At 34.4% G+C, this 25,362-nt stretch overlaps 1 protein-coding gene across 2 annotated transcripts in view; it reads right to left on the bottom strand.

Annotated features, from left to right (window-relative positions):
- The window catches only part of Kul (Kuzbanian-like), a 104,375-nt gene that overhangs the window by 60,074 nt on the left and 18,939 nt on the right, over positions 1–25,362 (bottom strand). For both annotated transcript variants that reach the window (XM_036368101.2, XM_014235185.3), the window contains exon 2: positions 24,179–25,280. In XM_036368101.2, the coding sequence (XP_036223994.2) occupies positions 24,179–24,260 (82 nt within the window). In that variant the 5' untranslated portion in view covers positions 24,261–25,280. The remainder of the gene's footprint in view (positions 1–24,178; positions 25,281–25,362) is intronic.

The raw sequence follows: 25,362 nt of genomic DNA, 5'->3' as shown, positions 1-25,362 counted from the left end.
TCTATTAGTTTCATTGTTTTGTTTATTGTTGTATAAAAAATTAACATTAGCTGTTCAAAAATGGCAAACAGATGATAGGTTTTAAAAGATAATTAGTCAAATTTATATATTTATTTTACGAAGTTACTTTAATATTTTGTATAGTGTACAATTATTTATAAAGAAAATTGTAAAACAAGCTGTTAAAGAAAATGTGGCATACATATACAAGTATGTTCAATATGTTTGAAAATCAGAGAAATTCGATACCATCATATTAAATATATTTATGGATTTGGATTCTGAACTAGATTTTTTTGATTAAGAAAAATTCTGTGGAAACATCCATCTTCTCTGTATTTAGAAAAAGTTACTGCCGGGAGTGTTTAATATGCAAAAACCATTATTAATTCATACTCTTATAAAACGGAAGTTGGCAGCAGGATTACCGTCAATAATGAAGGTGCTATAGTCGAATAATTCAGTATGTTTTGGTTTCCTAAACCTACCTATACATAATTTGTTGAAGTGAGATATGATTCCACTAGGACGGTGCAAAAAGCCATACAACGCTCGAAATCATCACTTTATTGGGGCTAACTTGTTGTCACCGAGTCATTTCAAGAAACAGGCATGATACCTAGATTTAGACATTGGACTCCGGTGAACTAATTTTTGCCCGGTACGGAAAGTAAATAATCGATACTAATTAACCAGCTGCGACTGGCTAGCAGGAAACTGAATTTCCGAGCATTTTTTGCTAGAGAAATCCGTATAGTCCGTTCTAACACTGAATGCCATGAAAATTATAAACTAAGAAAGCCAAAATATTGACCTTTTCAATCTTTTCTTTGTTTTTTATCAGAAATAAAGATCCTATACATCTAAACATTTGCATAGCCCTTATATATGTACATATGTATATTCTATTCCGTGCTGCAAAAAATATTAGGTATCAAAACATCGATTGATTGCGATGAAAAATTAAATTTTTTTGCGCATCATCACGGCGACTAAATTAACTTTGCGAGTAAATGCATAAAAAATTCGTAAACTCTTTTATTTTTTTACCTTTGTCCTTTGTCGTTTATTTGACATATCTAGTTTTTTTTTAGATACATACATAAACCAATAAAAATTGCAACTCGGATAGATGAAAATTCCCATTTGACATTTCAAAGCCTCTGAACAACGGTGTTGCCACTACAACACAATGTAGCAACAAAGGCAAATAAATAAATAAACCCGCGAAGCTAAAAAATACTATTGTATGGGTCGTGGAAAACAAAATCAACAAAAGGCGACCCAATTGTTTTCCAGCAAAAATCGGACGAAATTGTAACACATTGCTGTTTTAAGACGACGAAAGATTATAACACCGCTGTCACTTACAATTTTTAAGCCAATTACACACACAACTTTTGTATGCAATTTCGTTGATTATTGTTTGGGTAATTTTTTTTCGTTCGCTTCCAATGTTCGCCTAGTTTGTTGTATTCGTGTGCCCATTTGCGGCAGCAACGCTATTTCTCAGTTAATTTCCGATCAGTATTTTCCAAATGCGAGTTTGTTAATGTCAAGCTACAATGCTAAATCGATTTTGCTTAGTTGTTGTTGCGCATACGTTTTATTTGGTTGCATGAGAAAAACTTTCACTGTTATTTCAACAGTTATTTAAAGTGTACGTATGCCTAGGTCTGTAGACAGGTGTGTGTGTGTTTGAGCCCGCTTTAAGTGCCCATATTAGACACTTTCTGACTGCCTTGATTTGTTGGAACAAAGCACGGAAATGCATTTAACGGTTCGACACTTTTAATGAGATTACTGCAACGGATCTTTGTAATCAAACTGAATTTATTGTGACTTTATACACACAAAAAAAATAGATAAATAACTAAATACATTTCAATGCGACTTTCGAATTACATTCGAAGCTATGTATTGGTATGAGGAAATATTTATGGATACGTAAATATACTATATGTATGTCAAAAGGTGTGATTCAAAATAAAAAATAACGGAGAGAAAAAAGTAATTTAAATTGAATTTTATATTTTAGATTGATTTTTAAATTTTTTATTAATTTTAATTTATTTAATAATGTAGCCACTTGGGTATTCTCGTATTTTATCTCGTTCCCTCTCTTTAAGTAATTTGACATAAGCTGATGGGTTCCAAAATGGCAATGTATGGGAAATAGGCATGGTTCTGAACACTACTACACTAATTGAAGGGTTTTTGTACACCATATGGGGTCAAATCAATTTATAGTAGTAACAGAGTCGTAGATAATTTTTGTAGCATATTTCGTAGAAAATTTTATACAATGTTTTGATATGGGCGTTGGACATCGTTGTCGTCATTTATTAGTTTTTCACACGATAGTATTGTACAGGGAGTGTCCAGATTACATAACATAACAGGTGCATACATAGCTCTAGTAGCTTGGTGATTTATTGGGGACTGGGCGAACTTTAAAATTGAATAGGACCATAATTTTTTTAAACCCTATAACAAATTATATCTTTAAAATACTAACTAAAACACCACAAATATTGTTTTTTTATACTGTCGCAACCTGTTGCTACAGAGTATAATAGTTTTGTTCACCTAACGGTTGCTTGTATCACCTAAAACTAACCGAGTTAGATATAGGGTTATGTATATATAAATGATCAGGATGAAGAGACGAGTTGAATTCCGGGTGACTGCCTGTCCGTCCGTCCGTCCGTGCAAGCTCTAATTTGAGTAAAAATTGAGATATCTTTATGAAACTTGGTAGACATGTTTCTTGGTACCGTGAGACGATTGGTATTGCAGATGGGCGTAATCGGACCACTGCCACGCCCACAAAACGCCATTAATCAAAAACAAATTAATTGCCATAACTAAGCTCCACAATAAGACACAAGACTGTTATTTGGTATACAGGATCACATTAGGGAGGGCCTTTTGCAGTTTAAAATTTTTCTTTAAAGTGGGCGTGGTCCCGCCCTCTAATAGGTTTAATGTGCATATCTCCTAAACCGCTATAGCTATTATAACAAAAATGTGTTTAGCACCTCTATCGACAGTGTGAAAATGGGTGAAAGCGGGTGACTACCCCGCCCACTCCTCATATAACGGTACTGTTAAAAACTACTGAAAGCGCGATAAATCAAGTACGAGCGCCAGAGACATTGAATTTTATCTCTGGGATGGTATGAGATGACTTTATAGGAACCGCGTTTAAAATTATACAGTGGGCGTGACACCGCCTACTTTTAGGTAAAAATCCATACTTGGGATCTGCTTAACCGATTTCAACTAAATTCGGTATATAACATTCTTTTCATATTTCTATGTTATGGTGCGAAAATGGGCGACATCGAATTACAACCACGCTTATTTCCCATATAACACCATTTTAAATTTCATCTGATTCTTTTACTTTTCCTATGCAAATCAAGCAGCAATGATTGTATCGAGGTACAACTTTGGGTGAATAATGCGTTTATATGCCACTTTGTGACCAAAAGTTTTCTAAATCGAACCAAAACTGTTCAAGCCCCTACGTACTGAATATGTGGACCCCAGTGACTATAGTTAACTTTTTACCGAAAATAGCGGTCAATGTGAAGGATATATATTTCATATGATAAAATAAAAGCCTTCGATAATGGTATGCTTTTGTGTCAAAAATGATATAGATATTAGAACTTCCTTACTTGTTTTTAATTAATATCGTTGTGTTTCAAAAGCATTTGAATATAATTTTGTCTAAATTTATAATTCAAATTGAATTTTTAAACTGCTGAGCGCATAATTTGCAATCTGTGTATAATTTGATATTATAATTAAGCATATTAACACAGTATCGCTTCCAATAACTACAAAAACTTATCATAATACTTATATATGTATGTACATATGTGCGCATATGTAGGTAAATGCTTCTACGTAGCAGTCAAAGTCAAGTTATTCAATTAGAAATTTAAACAATTACATATGTTTAACTTAATACTAACTATTAAGCAATTAGGAAGTTCGAATATATAACTAATTTTCATTTTCATTTTAGTCAAACTCCTACTATGCAACATAATTAATGGCATTAAACTTTCAAATCACCACATTATGTATATACAAGTATGTATATGTTGAATGTACATATGTATACAAGTATGTATATATGTATGTGTTCATGTTGGATGAGCCCAATCAACACTCTGCAACGACCTGTAACATTTGAAAATAATATTCATCTATCAAATGATTATCAGCTTGCAAAACACGTAGCGTACCCTCACCCCTTTGCCCCCTCTTTGCGGTCTTATGGGGGCGGTTTGCCGACAATCGAGGAAATTTATTTCAATACTGACAGCGTCGAGTCGAGTACGGCAACACTAAACGCTGATAAATCTTGCGCTGCAGCACTTTATGTGGCACTAATAGTTATTTAGCTATGTTCCGCTACAAACACACATACACACACATCCACTGACTGGCACACAAGCGCAGAGTGAAATGTGCACACTATCAACGCGACGCTTTGCTGTGGCCCAATTTCAAGCTAATAGAGAAATTTAATAAATTATTTTCGTAGCATCCTTAGAGTGTATCTATGTGTGAGTGCTTATGTATGTGTATATGTAAGGTAATCTCATGTGTATCAAGATCTTCATCACTTTCGTATCAACTTAATTTTCTCACATCTTTGCACAATTCTCCTGGTTCCGGTTGTTGGCGGCAACGTCGCACTTACGTAAAGAGCCCGTCATTAAAAACAGCCGAGCGAGCCGAGCCAGCCAAGAAGACAACCCAGTGCGGCCGCATCTTGGAACCGCACGGCAAACACATAAACGCTTTCTCCCATACAAATAAACGAATGAAGAAATGTATGGTGGGTGTGTGTGTATAGTCAAATATTTTTGAATATGTATGTGTGGGTGTGTGTATAACGGTTTGCCACAATGTTGTGCGCAATTTTTCTTTAATCCTTCTACTTAAAATGCTCCTTTCGTAGCTGTTGTTGTTTTTGCTGTCGTTGTCGTTTAATAATCTGCACCTTTTTGTTGTTATTGGCATGTATACCTATTAAAGCAAAGCAATAAAAACGCAAAATAAAGGAAAATGCTCCATAATCTGTGAACGCTTTCACTCCTATTGACACAGCTTGTATGCGCACAGTTATTTATAAGGAACACGAAAAAATGTTAATTTTTGCTGCAGCGAAGGTATAATACCCTTCACGGGTGTATTTCTTACAGCATAAAAAAGTGTAAAAAGCTCTTTATCTTGATGTTGATCGTTCAGCTCGTATAGTGGGCCCCTCTGAACAATATATTCGAAGATTAATCCATGCCAAATTTCGTGAAGATATCTTACCAAATAACAAAGTTTTCCATATAAGGAGTTTATTTTGATCGATCAGTTTTTATGACAGCTATACGCTTTGATGGTCCGATATAGGCTGTTTCGGCAAAAAAAAACATCTTCTTGTGAAAAAAGGAAGCGTGAAAAATTTCAGATTGATATCTCAAAACTTGAGGGACTAGTTCGTATATATACAAACAGATAGACGGACAAACAGGGCTAAATCGACTCAGCTCATCACGCTGATCATTTATATACACTTTATAGAGTTTCCTACGTTTTCTTCTGGGTGTTACAAACTTCGTGGCAAATTAAATATACCCTGTTCAGGGTATAAAAAGTGTTTCTACAAATTGACCTGAAACATACCAAACACATGACTGAATTTATATGTGTGTGTGGATGTGTGTGTTTATTGAAATAAGTGTGTGCCTCATTTAGAACACCTGAATAACTCTGTCAAAATTATCATAATCAAATCTAGTTGCGTTTCCATTCACGTCACCGCCGCTGTAGCCAGCGACAACGCATCGTTTCGAGTTGCAAATTACCTTATAACGATGATGTCGCTTGTCGTCAGCGTCTGCAACAAAGCACAAAGAAGATTTCAGATAGCACAGCGCATACATACACAAGCACTTGAACGTATTCGGGCGTAGACACAGGAAATGGAAAAGGAAAGGCAAAAGCGAAAGGGAAAGTGTAAGCTTGAGAAGGGTGAAATGAATGAATGAGCGGCTAAACGAGCATCGCCACACACACACACACACGCAGGTGTACTTGAGGCCGGGTTTGACGCGTTGAGTACACGTTGAGTCCTGTAAATTATTTCCGATTCAAGATATGCAAAATGCTGAAATAATAAAGCGCGCGATAAAGGGTTGTTCGGCGCACAGGTAAATAATAGAATTCACTTACATAAATGTTTATTAGCGAAAAGTTGAATGTTTGTTATACACACACACTCGTCTTTCTTGTTGGTGAAATGAATGCAAAGCATGTGGCGTTGTCGCTAAATACCGTTGAATACTCAGAAAATTGCATAACTTTAGATTAAGTGCGTTAGTTCGGAAGAGAAGGATGATTGTGTTGTATGCTTGCTAAGATTGGTAGGGGCGTATGAGCAATGTCAGATATAAATGAGATTTATAAAGAATATTGTAACGGTCTTAATGAGTTGAGTGCGTGACTACTACTAGATGGGTTGTAGGCTTAGATCACCGCTCAGATAAAATCTAAAGTTATAGATTATAATTTATGTGTTGTTGTTGTAAATTGCTTTAATGTGGTAAGCTAATCACCCAATCAAAAAATAGATCCAAAACAAGATGAAACATTAATTTCGGTTACGCCGAAGTTATAATATCCTTCAAAAATGTTGTATCTTCTAATATTTTCAAATCGATATCTCAAAATCACAATCACAGCTCGTCACGTTTATCATTTATATATATAGTATATTTTTTTAAGGGTCTCTGACGCTATACTCTGTTCAGGTTATAAAATCCAAACGCTAATAACCTTACCTTTCTAAAATTCTCGATAAATAAAACCTTGGATCGAAAACAGGGACTCAAAAAAACGCTGATTTTTTAGGAAATTCTATTGTTCTTCGAAAATTCGAAAGCTAGCTACGAAAAATAGCACTTATCAATGGGTACTGTATGTCTGCCAGATCGATATCCTTCAACTACTTCGGATCAGAATTCTAAAAATATCACATAAGCACCATTTAATCACTTGTTGTAAGAGATAAATATACCTTAAGCCACTACACCACAACAAATAAACTTCGCAGATCATGTTCTTTAATTGAGAAATATTTTTTGAGTGGGCCTAGAACTGGAATTTCAAAATATAGTTAGCATACGCATGCGAATGGGTGTGGTGGAGAATGAGAACAAGACAGAATATCTCCTGTCATCAAAGAAAGAGTCAGCGCCTTCGCGTCCTGGCTCCTACGTCACTGCTAACAGTCATAACTTTAAAGTTGTATGTAATTTTGTCAATCTCGGAAGCAGCATCAACAACACCAACAATGTGAGCCTTGAAATCCAACACAGAATCATTTTTGTCAACAGGTGCTATTTTGAACTGAATAGGCAATTGTAAAGAAAAGTTTTTGCCGAAAATTCATGGTCCTTTGAACATTGACAACGGCAATTGTAGAAGTAATAGTTAGTATCCGCTATACAGCGTTGAACGCACGTCGGCCTAACGATCAACGATCGCAGTTGGTAGTTTTGAGATACTCATATTGACTGGGTACCGAAAAACGCATTATCTGAGCAGAGTTAATCTATTGCAACATATTGATTTGGCTCCCGATGAGATAATTTACGGTAGTACCGGTGGAATGGTATATAATAGGATAAGGGTTAGTTCGAGTTGCAGTCCCCCTATTATGGAAGTCGATGATGGTTCTTCCTGGTAAAATATAGAAAAATTCACAAAAAAAATGACTGCAGTGTTTCTATAAGAATTTAATCAACGCATTCAGTCTCTAACATTTTTCAATTATTTCAAATTAGTCTAGTGAAAAGGGTATTTTTTTTTGTACTGTTGTAAATACTGAACAATCATGTGTGGACGAAAAGTTAGCAAATACAATTTATTAGATTGTTTTATTGAAACTTTACTGGATGACAAAAGCACAGAGCTAAGCTGCGAACTTTCTTTCCCAAGAGCGGGAGCAACGAAATGAAGTTGTCAACAGTCAACATAAACGTAATGTAAAAATAACTGATGTACCTCTGGCATCCAAAATGCCACTTTTCTGCAAAACAAAAAAAAAACAAGCAAAACCTCTCTTCTTTTATATTTTCCATAACCATAATATTAACCCATTATATCTATATATAATATATGCATATATATTTTATAACTCCTTTTTACCAAGTTATGAATATTAACTACTAAAACACTTTTATTACGAAATGAATGTGTAAAAATTCATTTCAATTCTATGTGCAAATGTATTTTGAATGGAGAAAAATCGCAGCCATTAAATTGGTTATTATTAGCTACCTCGAAAACATGACTTGAATGTGACATGAAACACGAGTAGCGACCACATTTTACAATCATTTCCTATGGATAATACCTACATGTGTCTAGGTATGTCTATCATGAACGTATACTATATATGTCTATTTGCTATATATGTATATCCTCTCTATATGGTGAAAATGCGTATGCGCTTTTATATGTGTAAGCACAAATATTTAGACAATCGCATGAGCAGGCCGCTATAATTGCAATATTTCCGTTGTCGTGCTCATATTTTGCCATTAGTTCAGACACATATTGTCACGTGTATATAATCCACAGCGACCCTATCGGAACTTCTTTCTAAGAGTAGTTTAAGTCTAGTAAGAAGAAATCCATACTATTCTAATAGATCGTTTGATAAGCGCAATCGGATTAAGTAATATGGCGTTAGAAAACTAAAAAAAACTGCTCAGATAGTTTTGTGATTGCTAGGCTAGTTGCACACCAACAAAGAGAAAACACGCCATGTTTTAGAGTTTTTTTCTCTGAAGGCGGAAACAAAAGTCAGATAAGCCATTGTTAACCATTAAAAATTCAATCATAGCCTTCCCTTGCGCTTCCCCACCTTAGATCGCCCGTAAATTATGTTTGCTCACTTTATTGTTATTTGATCTTCCTTTTCCAATAGGTTTCACCCTAGTACTATGATTTTTTTTTTACTTTAAAAAATATCGAGACTGATCTAATAGTGCAGATAGCAGTAATGTGCCTCAGTGCCTCATATAACGTGATCAGTGAAGCATTTGATTTCCAAAAGGGCACTATTTGAAATCAACTATAAACATATATTTCCCGGCATGCGTGTAGACTAGTATATTTATACAGGTGTAGCGAGTGGATGTATTACAATAGATGCGCCACACAAGCGCAGGCAGCGGCTGCGACAACAACGCCAACACTAGCAATGCAGGATGGCAGCAAACGTGAGAGGATGTGCTTCCGCTGTGAATGAAATGAAGCAAAGAGTGCAATTACTGTGCTTTTTCCAGCCGATAAAGTGACCCGGCCCGAGTTTTGCGGCTATGCAGACGTTTTTATGATTATGACTGTGTGCGAGCGCACAAACACATGCACACACACACACACACAATTTTTTCTTTCTTGTCTTATACAAACCGATTTATACGCGTAAGTGCACTTACATGCTCATAAAATGATATTTGCGCTTATATACCTGTACTTGTATGTATGTATTGCGGTGAAGCGAAAAAAATTAGTATACAGTCACATGCGAGCAAATTGCAAACACACACACATACACACAGATAGGTGGTAATAAAATGTATGTTGTTTATAAATATTTATGGTTGTGGGAAAATATGAAATACACAACAATGGTCACAAAAGCTGGCAACCCGAGCGCCAAGCACCACAAAATAGGCAGCAAGTACTTACCGCTTGGCAGTAAAATACTCGCCACCGACAATACAAAATACTATAAAGAATATAAATACAGGCACATAAATAGTACTTTGTGTGCGAGTCTAAGTATGTGTGTGGCGAGTGAGCAACATAATGAAAGCATTGAAAACAAAATAAAGAATAATAAAATAAAATCAGTGAATATGCTGGACACAGGCATAGAAAAGTAGCGCTGGCAACAGTCGACCGGTCGGTCCACCGCTGCGGGGCTGTGAGCTGAAGTCGGCGCACCGAAGGAGTTGAGTGTTATTTACAATACTGACGGTATAATGCAATTACCACACATAAAAGTTGTGGCGGCAACACAACAAGTAAATTATATATATATATATATATATATATATCGTATATATGTGTGTTTGCTTATAAGCTTGGCGAATGAAAATTCATGCACCTCATCTGTGCAACTGCTGGACCCGGCAGACTGCAGCGCTTCGAGCAATATTTTGCACAATCCCACCTGCAGACACATATACAAAAACACATATATATACACATACTCATCGTGAGCACGCGAGGCGGTCAACCGAAGGCTGTGCCGTGTTGGCGTTGAAAAATCTTAAATCTGTGCACAGCTATAAGGACACAGTGTTCATCGCGTCTCGGCGAAAGTGGGTTTAAATCATTTCAATAAATTTCAAAGGTGTAAAAGCAATAAGCATTAATATGTTGGAAGGCCTTTATGACTTTATGTGAGGGTGTGCGTGTATGTGTGTGAAAAGAACATACGCAATAAAGCTCAAGAGCTGATATTTATAATGGTCTGCCTAAGGATTTCTGACATTAACGGCATTGCTTCGAACTATGTGTGTGCCGGAGGACATTTAAGTAGTATTGTAAGGGTGTTTTCGGTATTTTGTTTAAGCTACTTAGGTCATGTACATATTTATTAGCTTTGAGATGAATTTAAAATATTGAATAAAATATTTATAAGCAAGAACATAGTAGTAATAATAATTCCAGCTGATCAAATTTAAGCCGGACATAAAATAAAAAAACCGTCTATTAGCACCTCCATAATAGACTCATGAAGTTTGCAAGCCAGTAGGTATTTAAATTTTATAAACAGTAAGAGTTACAGACAGCCAAATTTTTTACTCAACATTAACCGGTCCGTCTTTTGACCTTGACTAAATCTTGTTTACTATCAAAATGCGCTTTGGATTTTAGTGATTCCGAAAAAAAACTTTGTTCGTAACTAAAGCTTTAAAGCACACGAAATATTCCTTGTAGTTGAATTGAAAGAAGAAAGTATTATTCGACTTAACCCTATTGCTTTTAGATAGGCAAGAAATCGCCGCGGTAGTTCTCTTAACTTGTCACTCCTAACATAACATTGGATTGCGGCTAACCTAACGATTCTCTCTATTACTATATGACAGCGATCTCTGCAAGGCGCTCTATTTATGTCTAATACGAGTATAGGTGATATTTTGTTCTTTGTCGAAAATAGAGGCTCGCAGGACCTTGGTTTTAGTTTCCGAATAACAATAAATCAGTTTCTTACAATGGCAATTATCTCTCTATATTTATTTGAAAATTTTCTCATCGAATTTTTCGATAGTTTGGAGTGGTTAATAACGTCGAAAACTCTTAATTTATCGGATGGAATTAGGCGCACATTATACAAAAGAAAAGAAACACGAACAGATGCCCATCAAAAATGCTAAATATAGTTCTATTCACACAACAGTAACTTACTTACGTAATATATATTGTTTCATAGAACAAAGCAGTGTTCGATATTACTTTTTATACTCTGAAGAGAGTTTGCCACGAAGTTTGTATATATATATAAATGATCTGCATGACGTGCAGTGGCAATGTCGCCATTGTCGGCTGTCTGTCTTTGGCGCTCGGCCTTTTCTCCATAAGAAGCTGCTTATTTGCTGGAATCGAACCACTAAAGCATATACCTGCCATACAAACTACTCGAACAAAATCGAGTTCTTAATACACTTCACAAATACAAAGGATTCCTCACAAGAACTTGATTCCGATCGTTCAGTTTGTATAGCAGCATAGTTATCCTATCCTGGACATTGCTAAATCGACTCAGCTCGTCAAGCTGATCATTTATGTATACATTATATAAGGTCTCCGACGTTTCCTTTTGGGTGTTACAAACTTCGTGGCAAACCTAATATACCTTATTCAGGGTATAAGAAATTAAACGCTATCATCACCACAAAATTGGTCTAGCTGAATACCTGCTCGAATTGCAATATCATTTTGTTAACGCACAAATCCCACACTTTGAAAACAGAAATAATTTTATTTGGCCACAAAAAGTGCAACTCTGTGTATTTTTCACTACAAAAGCGGAATTTCCGCTGGTTTAATAGCATTTGCCACGAATTAAGTGGAGTTAAAAATTTCCATATGCCAGCAGCAACGCTTGTATCGGCAATTCAATTTTCCAAAAAGTGGCCAAAACAAAAATATTTCAAATTGAAGTACACTTTAACGAACAAGAATGGAGCTAACAATAAATCAATTGGACAAATAAACCAAACCAAAAAAAAACAACGGCAATAGAAACAACTACCAAGCACATACAAACACACTTGGCACCGAAATCCACCAACAAATTCGAAATTGTATTTTGTTTCGAAAGTATTTTGTTTCCACTTTTTTCCGTGGTTTTTTGTTTTTGCTTATTCGATTTTCGTTTTCCCTCCTGGATGTTGACAATACCTGCGGTTATGTTTAATTGAACCACTTTATGCACTCGCATGCATGTCACCCGAAAACAGGCGGGACCCAAGCCGAAACGTGAACATGATTGTGGGCGCGCGTAAATTTATGGGCATGTGCCTTTATTTGTCTGCGCGTATGTTTGTATGAGTGTGTGCGAGTGCGCGTATGTGCGTGTAGGCACTTTGCGGTCGGTCAGACTTGATGTTGTAATTTACATAAATTTTTCATTGAGCCTTTTTGCCTATACAAACCCACGAACGCCTGCCTAAATACACACACACCGCTACACGCTTGAAACCAGCGTGTAATCAAGGGATAAACAATGTTTGTGTGTGGTTGTGTGTGTAAAATTTTCCTGTGTACACTTTATTTATCCACTTCTATGCATGTGTGTGGTTACGTAAATTGGTATCAAAACTGTGTGGTCAGTAACACACACACACACACATGCAACTCTACAACGCTGAGATTATCGAGTGGCGACGCAGCGGAGCGTGAGGATGGAGATGGGAAAAAAGATAGCATTAACATTGTACGGCTGGGAAATCGATTTTGTGATGACGTGGAAATGAAATGAAATGTGTTGATGCGTCCCTTGTGTCCCTTTCCGGCTTACACAACGCACGCATACACACACACACACCTTCTCGCCGGGTTTTAATATGCATAGCATTCATTAAGATTTAATTCAATCATAATATTTAAGTGAGCAGCATTACATTGTATTGCAAGCTAAGAGTGTATGCGCTTGTATGGGTGTATGTGTTTGTGAAAATGGCAGAAAAACAGACAACTACTTATAAGGGGATTTGGTATTTATCACTTCAGCATAAATAAACATTTTTCATTCAATCGAGGCACTGACGCTTGAAATCCTCGCCAGCATACAACAACAATAACAAGGTGTAAACGCATGAACGCACAGATTTCATAAATTCCATACACGCATGCAACGGCAATATGAATATGTATATGCAGAACACTCATACTTGCCACATGTGTGTGCTATAGTGAAAGGGTCAAATAATGTGGCTGTGGCGCCTCAACAAATAGCAGCTTATGACATTGAAATGTTTTAATGCTGCATTTAAAGCGACCAGCTACTGCATGTGGTGATCCGGTGCATACATACATACATATCATGCCATAGCAACATAGCATATCATGGCATAGCAAAGAATGGTATAATAGGTATAGCATAGCATGTCATAGCATAGCATGTCATAGCATAGCATGGTATAGCATGACATAACTGAGCATAGTATTATATTATATAACACAGCGTGATATAACATAGCACATCATGAGATAACATAGCATAGGATGACATAACAGAGTATAGACATTACAATGACATAACATAGCATGCAAACGGATAAAATAACATAACATGATATGTCAGGACATAACATAGCATAACATAGCATGGTATAACGCAGCATGGCAAAACATAAGGAGCAGATAGCACATTCATGTATTTGTACTTGTCCATGTGTATGTTCATAAAACATAGCGCAGGTGTACAAGCCAACTACTCAACGAAACGTCCATAATCCTCCCTACAAACGAACAAACCATCGATCTGGTTGCTTGACAAAAACCAAAAAAGCAGCAACACCAACTAGCTACAAACAAACTTATGCATAGCGGTGTTGAAGGTTTTGCATTTTTTCCTTGCTATGCCATGTCATGAAATTGAATTTCGTTTGCATAAATTAGTTGCATATTCAATTAAAGCAAAGTAATGCAAAAGTAGCTTTAAAATGCAATTTTTCGTTTTTCACTTTTTCAACGCCAGCAGGTGTTTGTGGTATGGCAAAAGTATTTTCCGGCTGTGTGAAATATTTCCATTAAATTAGTCTGGCAAATGTTATCATTAATATGAAATTGTATCTCCAAATGACAATGTCGCAAAATTCATGAAATTCCCCGAATTCCATAATTCCAAAAGTTACTTTAATTTTCAAACTAGCAACTTTATTTGTAAATGCATACTTGAATAAACATGTGTAATGCTTTTCTGCATATGCCATGCATTAAATCAAATTTCACTTTGCTTTAATTTTAAAATTAAATATTTACATATGTATTGTTGATTGAGAAGACAAGCAGCAAGTTAATCTTGTCATGAACATCTTCATAATGATGGATAGTATTTGAAGAGTTCAGTGTAGCCACATGACCACACTCTGGCTACTTCTGCACTTCTACTGCTATTATCACTTATTTTAAAATTCACCACAATTTTAATTAAATGAAAATATATAATACAATCTGCCGAATTATGGCTTTCTTCACAAGTTAGGAGAAAAGCTAAATTGGAAGCGGTTTTCTAAGGTACTCAACATCACCAAAGGAATTATCTTTGCAGTTGCTTGCTAATATTTTACCACACTATATGGTTATAATATCTACCACTAATTTTATTTCTAGAGCGACAACTATGAAGCTGTTGTGTTTCTCAATGTAATTGCCAACTGCTCGAGAATTTACAAGTAGAATAAAGAAAATGAGTTTAAAAATATTTTTCAAGAGGAGCGCTCTTTAGATAATAGAAGCCACAAATCGGTATTTAGAAACTTTTACATTATTTCATAATATTTTTTAAAGAAAAAAAATTAAAAGGTCAAAGTATGATACATGTCTAACTACGAGCTGAAAAAATACTGCTGGAAGGTTTTTAAGAAAAGAAATTTCACTCCTTAAATTTTAAAATAAAAATATCTTGTATGCCATAAAAGTATGTCATATTTGAGTCTTATTTCGGCTTAGGCTATTTTATTGCTTATACTTATCTATCATGCAAAGTTTGGTGAATTATCTCATTCCAACTCTTCTAGTCCGTAGACTTTAATGCTGACTTTCGGGGTCAATTGTTATGTTATGAACAACGTGTTTTAGTTGGTATTTAAATTAATTTCAGAATCAAAATTTTCGATATTTGTTATTTTAAGTTGTTGTCATTAAATATTGTATTTAGTAACTTGAACAAAGAGTGATGAGTCTAATAACGGCATAACTTCTGAACTGTAGCAAATTTTTTTGACATAGTAAAATGTATTGCAACAGAAATTCTTAAAATTTCAAGAGATAAAAAATTAAAAAGTTCTTGACACTTTAGTCCTTTTATTATTGCTGTTTTCCATGAGGGAGATCAGAATTCTAACAACTTCAAGTCGTTTCCTACCGTTAACTCGTTTTAAATAATCTGGTGAATAAGGATATAACATAGGATTAATTTTAAAAATGTAGTAAATTAAGACATCCGAAACCGAAGGAAAGCGTTTACGCCTTTCCTAGATGTTTGGACGATCTCCTCCTCTTATTTATGGAGTGTGCCTTGATTTTCTACCGCAAATAGAGGACCTGAAAAGCTTTAATTCGCCAATGGATTATCAGAATATGTTTTATAGGTGACGAATTGCAATTTTTTTTTGTCAAAACCTGATCACACAGATTGTTGTTACTGGTCTTTGATAAACCAAAGAGCTGTGCGAAATGCTAATGCTATTGAGGGTAAATATATAAAGCCGACTTTCACACTGAGACTCTGCTTTGGGATAAGGGTATTTTCTAACCGCTACATCTCGCTGGAGAAGTATTTCTAATTCTTAATAATTTACATTCGCCTTTTTTATACCTTGGACAGGGTATATCAAGTGTCACGAAGTTTTTAATGCCTAGAAGGATACCCTATACAATATATATAAATAATATATACTTGTATGTAAATGATCAGCGTGATGAGCTATGTCGATTTTGTCCGTATATATATGCAAAGTCCCTCAATTTTTGAGATCTTGATCTGCACATGTAATTTTCTCCCTAAGAAGCTGTTCATTTGTCGAACCACTCTTGGCCTTGTATGGGAAACATTTTTTTTATGAGATATGTTCTTGAAATTTGGAATGTCTAGTTATCGAAAGCCTCACTATAAACTTCAAAAAAATTATTCGGATCGAACCAATATAGCATATAGCTGCCATACAAACTGCACGACCGGAATCAAGTCTTTGTATGAGAAACTCTTGTATATAATGAGGTCACGAAATCTGATTATTGTCCAAAGCAACGGTACAACCTCCGAAGAAATTGTTTAGTTCGGAAAATCCATTTTCAAATCAACCGAAGTAAACGTTTTTTCTTGTTTGAATAAAATATTTCAACAAAAATAAAAACTTTGCATACTTGCCCTCGTACGAGAACAAATTTACACATATATATGTATGTATATATGTATCTGTTAGCCTTCGCTTTCGTTTTAATAAAACTTTCACACGCTTTTTTCAATGCAACGCGTGAGCTATCCATTCACAAGCGTCTAACAAGTGTTAGGGAAACTTAACTATTTAAATAACCTTTCACGGTTTTCCATAATCAATAATCACTGAAAATAGATTCAATGACTACTTGAATGATGTGTAAATATACTCTGAGTTTGCACATATTTGTGCATGACAATGTGAAAGGTGGAATGTCTAAGGTGTAAAGTGTCATACACATACATACATACCTATTCAAGTAATCAATATATGTAAGTGTGTGTATTTAGAGGCAAATGTAGTGAGTCGCCTTGCACTTGCTTAACCATCAACATTGTTGGCATTGTTGGCGGCTTTTGTTGTACTTGAATTTGGCCTCTGTGCTGTTCAATGCAGCAATCGATTTCTTAGCAAATAGCAAATTTAAATTGGCTTAAATTAGTTGAGTTAGCAACGAAATTGTTCTACACGCTCTGCTGTTGTTGTTGCAATCAATTTGGAATTTCCGCTTCAAGGAGGATTTATATACCGATCTTTTTTTCTATAAATTTATGTTGTGATCTTAATTCTTCTGTTTCTTTGTGAAGCTTCGTCCCACTGCTTTTATCAAAATCAAAACTTTCGGTCTTGTGTGTGTAATAATGACGATGAGAATTATTGAATTATGATCTTAGGAAATGCAACACAGTTCTTTATTGCAACAAAATATTTAAATAGTGAAACCAATTTATTTTACTAACTCTCATGAAAAGTCAAGTCTACGTAATCATAATGGAGCTAAACTTGTATCTGGGTACTATAGAAGTCATGAAATGGGTTTCTGTTGTGTATTTGGTCTCGATATTTACTTCGCTTCGGATATTTCCCATACAGCAAACTAAAGAAATAATATGGTTTGAGAAAAGTTTTTCTTTCTTCATGAAAGAAGCTAAAATTTTGACGAAGGTCTATTCTATTAGCAGATTTCTATCTAAAATATTATATACCATATGTACCTTATTTTGCTCTCGGAATGTTTTAGTAAAATTTTTGAAATAATAAATGAAAGCCAAATATTCAGTCTTATATATACTAATACTATTGAACTTTTCAAGATACTAATGAAGTCACTGAATAAATTCATTGGGATGATCATTTGAAAGTAACGAAAAATGTAGTCAAATCGTGGATAACATAAAAAAATAAAAAGTATATGTGACTTCGCATACCAGGGCAAAATAATTGGAAAATTATGTTGCGTAGGTCATAAAATGAAAAAAAAAATACGTTTTTGAATTTAAATGAATTTCAATATCACAAATACGGATACTTGTAACAAATACAAACCTATGAATAAATACTCAGCGGTGCTACCTATTTTGAAATATTGATTGAAAATGTATAACTTTACATAACACTACAAACTGAAGAGATTTAAGAAAGTTTGTCATTGAAAATATGTTTGAGAAAGGTTGCCACCTTTTTTAGAGTATACCTATTTGCAACGATATTGCTATCAAGTTGAACAAGCTTAAAAACAATTTTTAGCGGAAACATTTTTGGGAAAGGTTGCCACATGTTTGAAAAATGTTTTATTTGTATAATATTTATATTTTCACAAAACAATCACATCATTTATGGTGTATGATAATCAATACGATCTCTATGTTTAAAGTCTAAAAAATAGTATTTTTTACGACAGACATTCTCACTGATATATCACATTTTCCTTATTTAGCTAATTATAAATTAATTACATTTTTTCAGTTAAAGCCGCCGAATGTTAGAGCAGCTCATCTTTGTACCATATACATATGGTTGTTTATAGTACCCACACGTCAACTTCGTATTTCTATTCAAATCATTTATTTAACGTTCATATTTTTCATTAAATGTCGTTACAGTAGTTGTGGCTAACAATTTTTAATAACCCGTTACCTCACTTTACTCACATATGAATTTGTTCAATATTATCATCCGCTTGACTAAATACTCTAAACTAAAGCAGCGTTGGGTAGCATCATACATTTGGAAATAAATTTAAAAAAGTAAGAAATAATTTCTAATTATAAAAATACATATTTTATTATTATATTTTCGACATTCAGGTTTGTCTGTCGCATATGCACATAACTGTAGTCGTCCCGCAGTGAGACCAATTAAACCGAACCCATTCGAATACATTGGCATGGCAAGGCTATAAGGCAAGCCCAGGCGCGGCTGGCTGTGTCCCTGACAACGCAGTGAAGCTTGTTACCGCCGCTGCTGCCTTACATTGGCTTCGCCCTTACCAATCGGGGTGGGGTGTGGAAAAGACCGAAATCAAATCGTCTCACTGCACATGACATCAGATGATTTCGAGAGAAAGAGATGATTTGTGCCGTTATGTAGCAGTAATCAATTTTCCACTTGTATGCATCTGTTGGCAATCTGCTAATTAATTGACATTTTAAATTGGCTGGTGTTCGGTTAATCCTCTGCAGCCGATCAGGCGCTCTCAAACGACCTCCACTAACCCGTGATTCTTTCCGAAAGACACCCACTTGCCGGCATTAAGGATTTAAAAATTAAGTCATGGTTGAGTGGCAATATGTGTTTAGTGTGTGTGTGTGTAGGATGGCAAACCGCATTGTATGTTTGCTGTCATGACTGGGCGCTTAAGTATATATGCGTGTATCATATATGAGTTCATTTGTTGGGGCGTTATGGACACGTGTTTGGCGTACGGTATTTATCCGTAGTTTTCACTGAACGCTTGTGTGTATGCAAGTGTGTGCATGTGTACCCAATTTACACATGCTGAGTCAACTTTAGAAATTATATTAACTTAATTTGCATGAGGCGCACAAACCCGTCTGTCACAGGTGGCGCATCTGCTCTGGATGTACACCGCAAATGTCAACAAACAAGCCTACAACAACAACATCCTTAGCATGTCTTTGCTGAACTACTGATTTTTCACTACAAGTACACCTATCTATCGGTACTCGCTCGCCTCATCACTGGCTAAGTGGATCAATGGTGACAGTAAGTAATAATTAAAATGAAGTGGTCAGGCATAAAAGCTCCATTTAATCATAAAATCAAATTAATTTATTTTCCATGATTTCAATCAATTCAATTAAGTTTATTCTCTCATTTACAACACCATTGCTTTCTCACTTTTTCATTGATTTCTTGCATTCCGCATTCCGCATTTCAATTACATTTTCACGTTTGCATTTGCATCTCAACGGTAAATAACTTATTTCAATTATAGCGCAAGAGCATTTACCCACACATACATACATCCAAGTGGATATTCATACATATATAATAAAATTGAAATATATATTCCCTGAATGCTGCACTATATTCAATATATACTTTTTAAAGCGGAAAAGTTGTAAGCTTTGATGAACAATTTTCTTATCTGTACTTTCGGAAAATCTATGTAGTATATCTATTCATTTGCATAGAACTGCATTTTGCTTCAATTTAATTTATTTATCATGGATTCTTTGAGTTGCTCCAAAATGATTTATAAATTCAATATTTTGTTCATGGTGATTTATACTTGATTATTTAAAAATTGCATAAAGTAAAATAAATTTAACAGTGCATACTTAATGGCAACATTTTCTAGAGCTTTTGTTTGCAAAAAAACAATAAATTAGTTGAAAAATATATATAAAATTTAAAAATGTGTTAAATTTTAAAATAGCTTAAGTCGAAATCAGCCAATGCTTTTACAGAATTTTATGTTCTTTAGTACAATAATTAAACGATTATAATCGGCGAATCATTTTGAAAATTTTTGGTTTCATTTTATCCCGTAGCCAGTCTCCAAAAGGACCTTCGAAAAAAGGTGTCTGGCGGTGATTAAGATTTATTTGCTTAAATTTATCTCAAATTAAAAAACCAAAAAAATTATTATAACAATAGATGCTCACAAGTGGTGATCGAAGGACGGAAGTAATATTTGAATTTTTAACAAAAGCTCGGCTCCCCAAAAAAAGAAGATTTCTGTGAAAAAATTAACACTTCAAAGTAGCTTAAAAAATCGAAATTATTATCAAAAACCTTTAATCCTGACCTGACAAATCTATCTAAGAAGGTCGTGTGAACATTTCAAGTTGATCGATCTAGAGGTTTTCAAAGTAATTTACGACTCTAAAAACAGCGTTTATAGTTTTGGCTGTATATTGCACTAAGTTAAAAATATATTCGAAAATATTTGCCAGACTAACTTTAAATTTTCGGAGAACATTTTCAAATATATATAAATTCGTTATAAATGAAAAAATTTTATTTTTTTAAATTCGAAAGTGAATAAAGCCCCTTAAATAATAGCACAAAATCTGAAGTTTAAGATTATTGTAAAATAGAAACAAAGTATATACGCAAAATCCTATTAGAAATCGAAATACAACAGTCAACTTAAATCGATTTATGGTACTTTAACATATTTAAGAAATGCATGCACAAATTGACAGATATTAAATTTGCACAATAAAAGGAAAAAGCACAAAAATTACTGCACTTTTTCAGTAGAATACAGCTTATAGAAATTAAAGCATATATTTTTTACACTTTTGTATTATAGAATTTGCTAATTTATTTGTTATTGTATAGTGACCAAAAATAACTAAATATTTTATTATAATATTTGGTACGGTATTAGCGGGAGTAAATTGCGCATATTTTAAAATATTTGGGATCGTTAAAAAATATACTAAAAACACGTCTATTGTGGAATATTTATCTCCATTTTATTTTTTGGATTATTTAAAAATTCACTAGAAACTGGTAATAATAGACAGAATTTTCTGATGAAATGCTGTCAACTTTACTATGATAAAATACTTTAATCATAAATTATGTCAGCAGATTAACCTTACCTATTCGTCAGCTTAATTGCGTTCATGCTTTAAAAGTATTATATTACAATATTATTTTTGGAAAAAACTGAAATATTTCTACATACAAGTATAAACCATTTTATTTTTCGCTATGAAAGAATATTTTAGATTCAGCTTACATTATCCTTATAATCTGCTTATAGATCAAATATGGGTTCGATTGAAACAAAAGTTGTTTATTATTTATTTCTTTTAGAAACGTTTAATAAAGTTTGAAGTTTTGGATAAATTCATATTTCTTAGTTTATTATTAAGAATCTAAAATATGCCCATTTTTCTCACACATACAAATTCTTTTGAAGTAAAAAAAAGTTGCACCGAAGCTTTTATACCCTTCACAAATACAAAAGATTCCTTATAAGAATTTTGATCGGTCAATTTGTATGATTGCTACATGCTATAGTGACTCGATCTGAACAATTTTTTCGGAGATTGCTCCGTTGTCGTGGACCATAACCCATGTCGAATTTGGTCGTCAAATTAAAAAGTTTTGAATACCAGCACTTGATTGCGATCATTCAGTTTATATGCCAGTTATAGGCTATAGCAATTTGAACTAAACAATTTCTTCGGAGATTGCACCATTGCCTTAAATAATAGCTCAAGCAAAATTTGAAGAATATATCTAGATATATAAATAAAATTTTCCATACAAGCAATATCGACCGTTCCAACAAAGAATGGGTGCAAAATTTCACATCGATCGATCGGTCTAGTTCGCAAACAAACTGACATGGCTAAATCGACTAAGTTCATCATGCTGATCATTTATATACTTGTATACAATATTTGATAGGATCTCCGATGAATTATTTTTGGGTATTACAAACAGCGTGGCAAACTTCAACTGTTCAAGGTATAAACAACACTGTATACAATATTTTAAAATTTTAATGACATAATTACACATACTTTAAGTATACTAATTACACATTCAATTGTTTGAAGAACAAAAATTTTCGATTTACACCGAACTGCGCTAAAAAGATCCGCCACTACTGCAATGATTCCAGCCTTCTCCGTGGATGAAACCTATCACGGAAATTATGTGCTTGAAGATTTTGAAGTGTCAAATTTTATTGCATTTCTGTTCGAGGCATGTTAGTCGTGGTTATGCGATTAAGTTGTATTTTCCAATACACTTATAATAGACCCGTTTTTTTGCAGCTAACTCTATGGTATACTTGAAGTTTCCCATTATATGTATTATATAACCTAGCTGGTTGACCATATATAGTCAATTTATGCTGATGCTTTACTAGTATGTTATTACGTTAACAAGTGTTCTATTCACACTCGCTTATAAGAGTACGTGATTAAATCGTAATAAAGAAATAAATGAGTTTAATATTATTGTACTTAAAGTTTTAATGATTTGCAGGGGAAATCAATTTAGTTGAAAAATTAGCTCAAATATTTATAATAAAAAATCTGGCGCGGTAGACAAAATTTAAGCTTTTTTGAAGTTGGAAATTTGAAAAAGTGTTTATGGTAGGAATTAAAAATAAAGGTACGCTTCAACAGTTTTTATAAAATTATTTCATATTTAAAATCTTTCAAAAAGGTATGATTATTAAAATATTGTAAGCAATAAGAACGAGGAAGGGTATTACATGCTAAAGCAAAAAAAAAAAGAAATTTTGTGATTGAGAAAAGTTTCCGCTCGGTACAACTTATCAAAATTCTAATAAAGAAGTTCAACAGCAGAAAATCTGCTTACGAACAAAGAAGTTTAAAAACAATTGAAAACTTTTTCTCTGTTTGAAAAATTAACAAAGGTTAAAGTCAAAAGATTCTGGACAGGTAAAATCTATAGAAAGGAACGTAATTCAATTATCCGAACATTGAGTTGGAGTTGTTCAACAGTAAACCTTTGTTGAAGTAACACACCGAAGGGACGGTTGTAAGCAGACGACTCACGACTACAGAAAATACAATATGTTTTCTGCAACAGCAAATTACAATGCTATTAAACGGAAAATCTACTTATTATTGACTTAAATACGTATGGAAAAGTCGCAAACAAACGAAGCAGTAATATTTTACTTTGCCATAATACTCGACTTAATGTCCTTTTCCATAGCCCTCCACCAACTGCTGCTAATATTGTTTACAAAGCAGCATCGAATTATGCTACTTTAAAACTCTCGCCCACACACGCCCCTCGCCAAATATGTGAATAATTTATTGTGGACGTTTATGATGCTGCCTTACCATTGGAGCTGGGTACATACTTATGTATGGTACATATGTAGATACTCGTATATTGCACAGGACACCCAGGGCATCAAAAATACATTAATGTACAGATAGATGTCAGAGTTGCGCATGAATTTTTCATTATAAGCTACGTAATATCAGCTAGACGTAACGTACGATACGCATACATTACAAATAGATGGCTATCATATATATATACAAAATACATATGCATTAGTTACATTTATGTACATAAGACTTAATAGTTGTGGAAAGTATGTATGTATATGTGCACATATCGCTTTATATTTGCTTAGAGCGACCACTCACCTGGTAATTTCAATGGTGTTGGGCTTGCCATGTATTCCTTGTGGGCCATTAGTAGCACAATGGCGACAATAATTAAATTCATATTTTCGAATTATGTTTGCAAATTTCCGTTTCCAATACTTCTGCTTCTGCTTCGCATACAGTTCAATAGACCTCACTGGCCGCACTTTGAATGGCAAATGACGGAAGTTTGCTGGCAATGCATACGTACGACTTGCGTGCGTTATTATTGTTGTTGACGTTGTTGTTGTTTCTGGTTTCGTAAGTGTTCTTCTACAACCTTGTTGTACTTGTTGTTGTTCTGTTGCACATAAATATGCTTGTATTTGTTTTTGTTTTAGCTTTTCTTGGTTTTGCTGCTGTTGTTGTTGGTCTGGAATACAAACGGGATGCGTGCTCGCTTGTTGCTGCAGACTTGGTAACGACGTTAACACACTCAAAATGCAACCACAAACACGACACACTTGACCAACACAATTTTCATACTTGATTGAGGCGTGGCCGTCATTGACGTAGTCCTCGTCGTCGGCGTCGTCGTCGCTGGTGGCGTCGCTATCGCTGTCGTTCACGTTGTGATGTTGGCAATTGCCAATGACGCAGTTATTGTTGTTGATGTTGTTGCCTTGGCTATTCCTGCTGTTCCTCGTGTTAATGCAATTGTTGTTGCTGTTGATGATGTTGCTGCTGGTGTTGATACTGTTATCGTTGGGACGTTGTTCTTGCGTCGTTTGTTGGCAGTAGATTACAACCAGTTTATTTGGTAACATCACCGTTTCGAACACGCCAAGCACATGTCAGAAATGCAAAAATACACACACAAACACCAAGTTATTTAATAACAACAACAAAAGTTAACACTTGACTGCTTGAATATGCGTGTCCGGTATTTTTATTAGCGTTGTTGTTGTTGTTCGCGTTTGAGTATTTGCTAAATTTCAATTGTTGTAGGAAACTGAAGTTTTTTGATTAAATATCACAGGAGAAATATCGTAGAATATTCATACAAATGCGTATGTACAAATATATGAGTGTATGTATTGGTGGTCAATGTTGAGTTAATACACACTTTCTTCTTCGAGCATTAATACACCTAAACGCACATCTGAAATTACAAAAAAAAGGGGTAAAATTAACTTTTTTTGTTATTTCTATCAAGCATACATATATTACTAAACAAAAAGGAG

This window comes from Bactrocera oleae, chromosome 2 (assembly GCF_042242935.1).
Source record: "Bactrocera oleae isolate idBacOlea1 chromosome 2, idBacOlea1, whole genome shotgun sequence".
Classification (NCBI taxonomy): Eukaryota; Metazoa; Arthropoda; class Insecta; order Diptera; family Tephritidae; genus Bactrocera; species Bactrocera oleae.
Note: the sequence above shows the minus strand (reverse complement) of the source record. Positions and strands in the feature narration are given on the sequence as shown.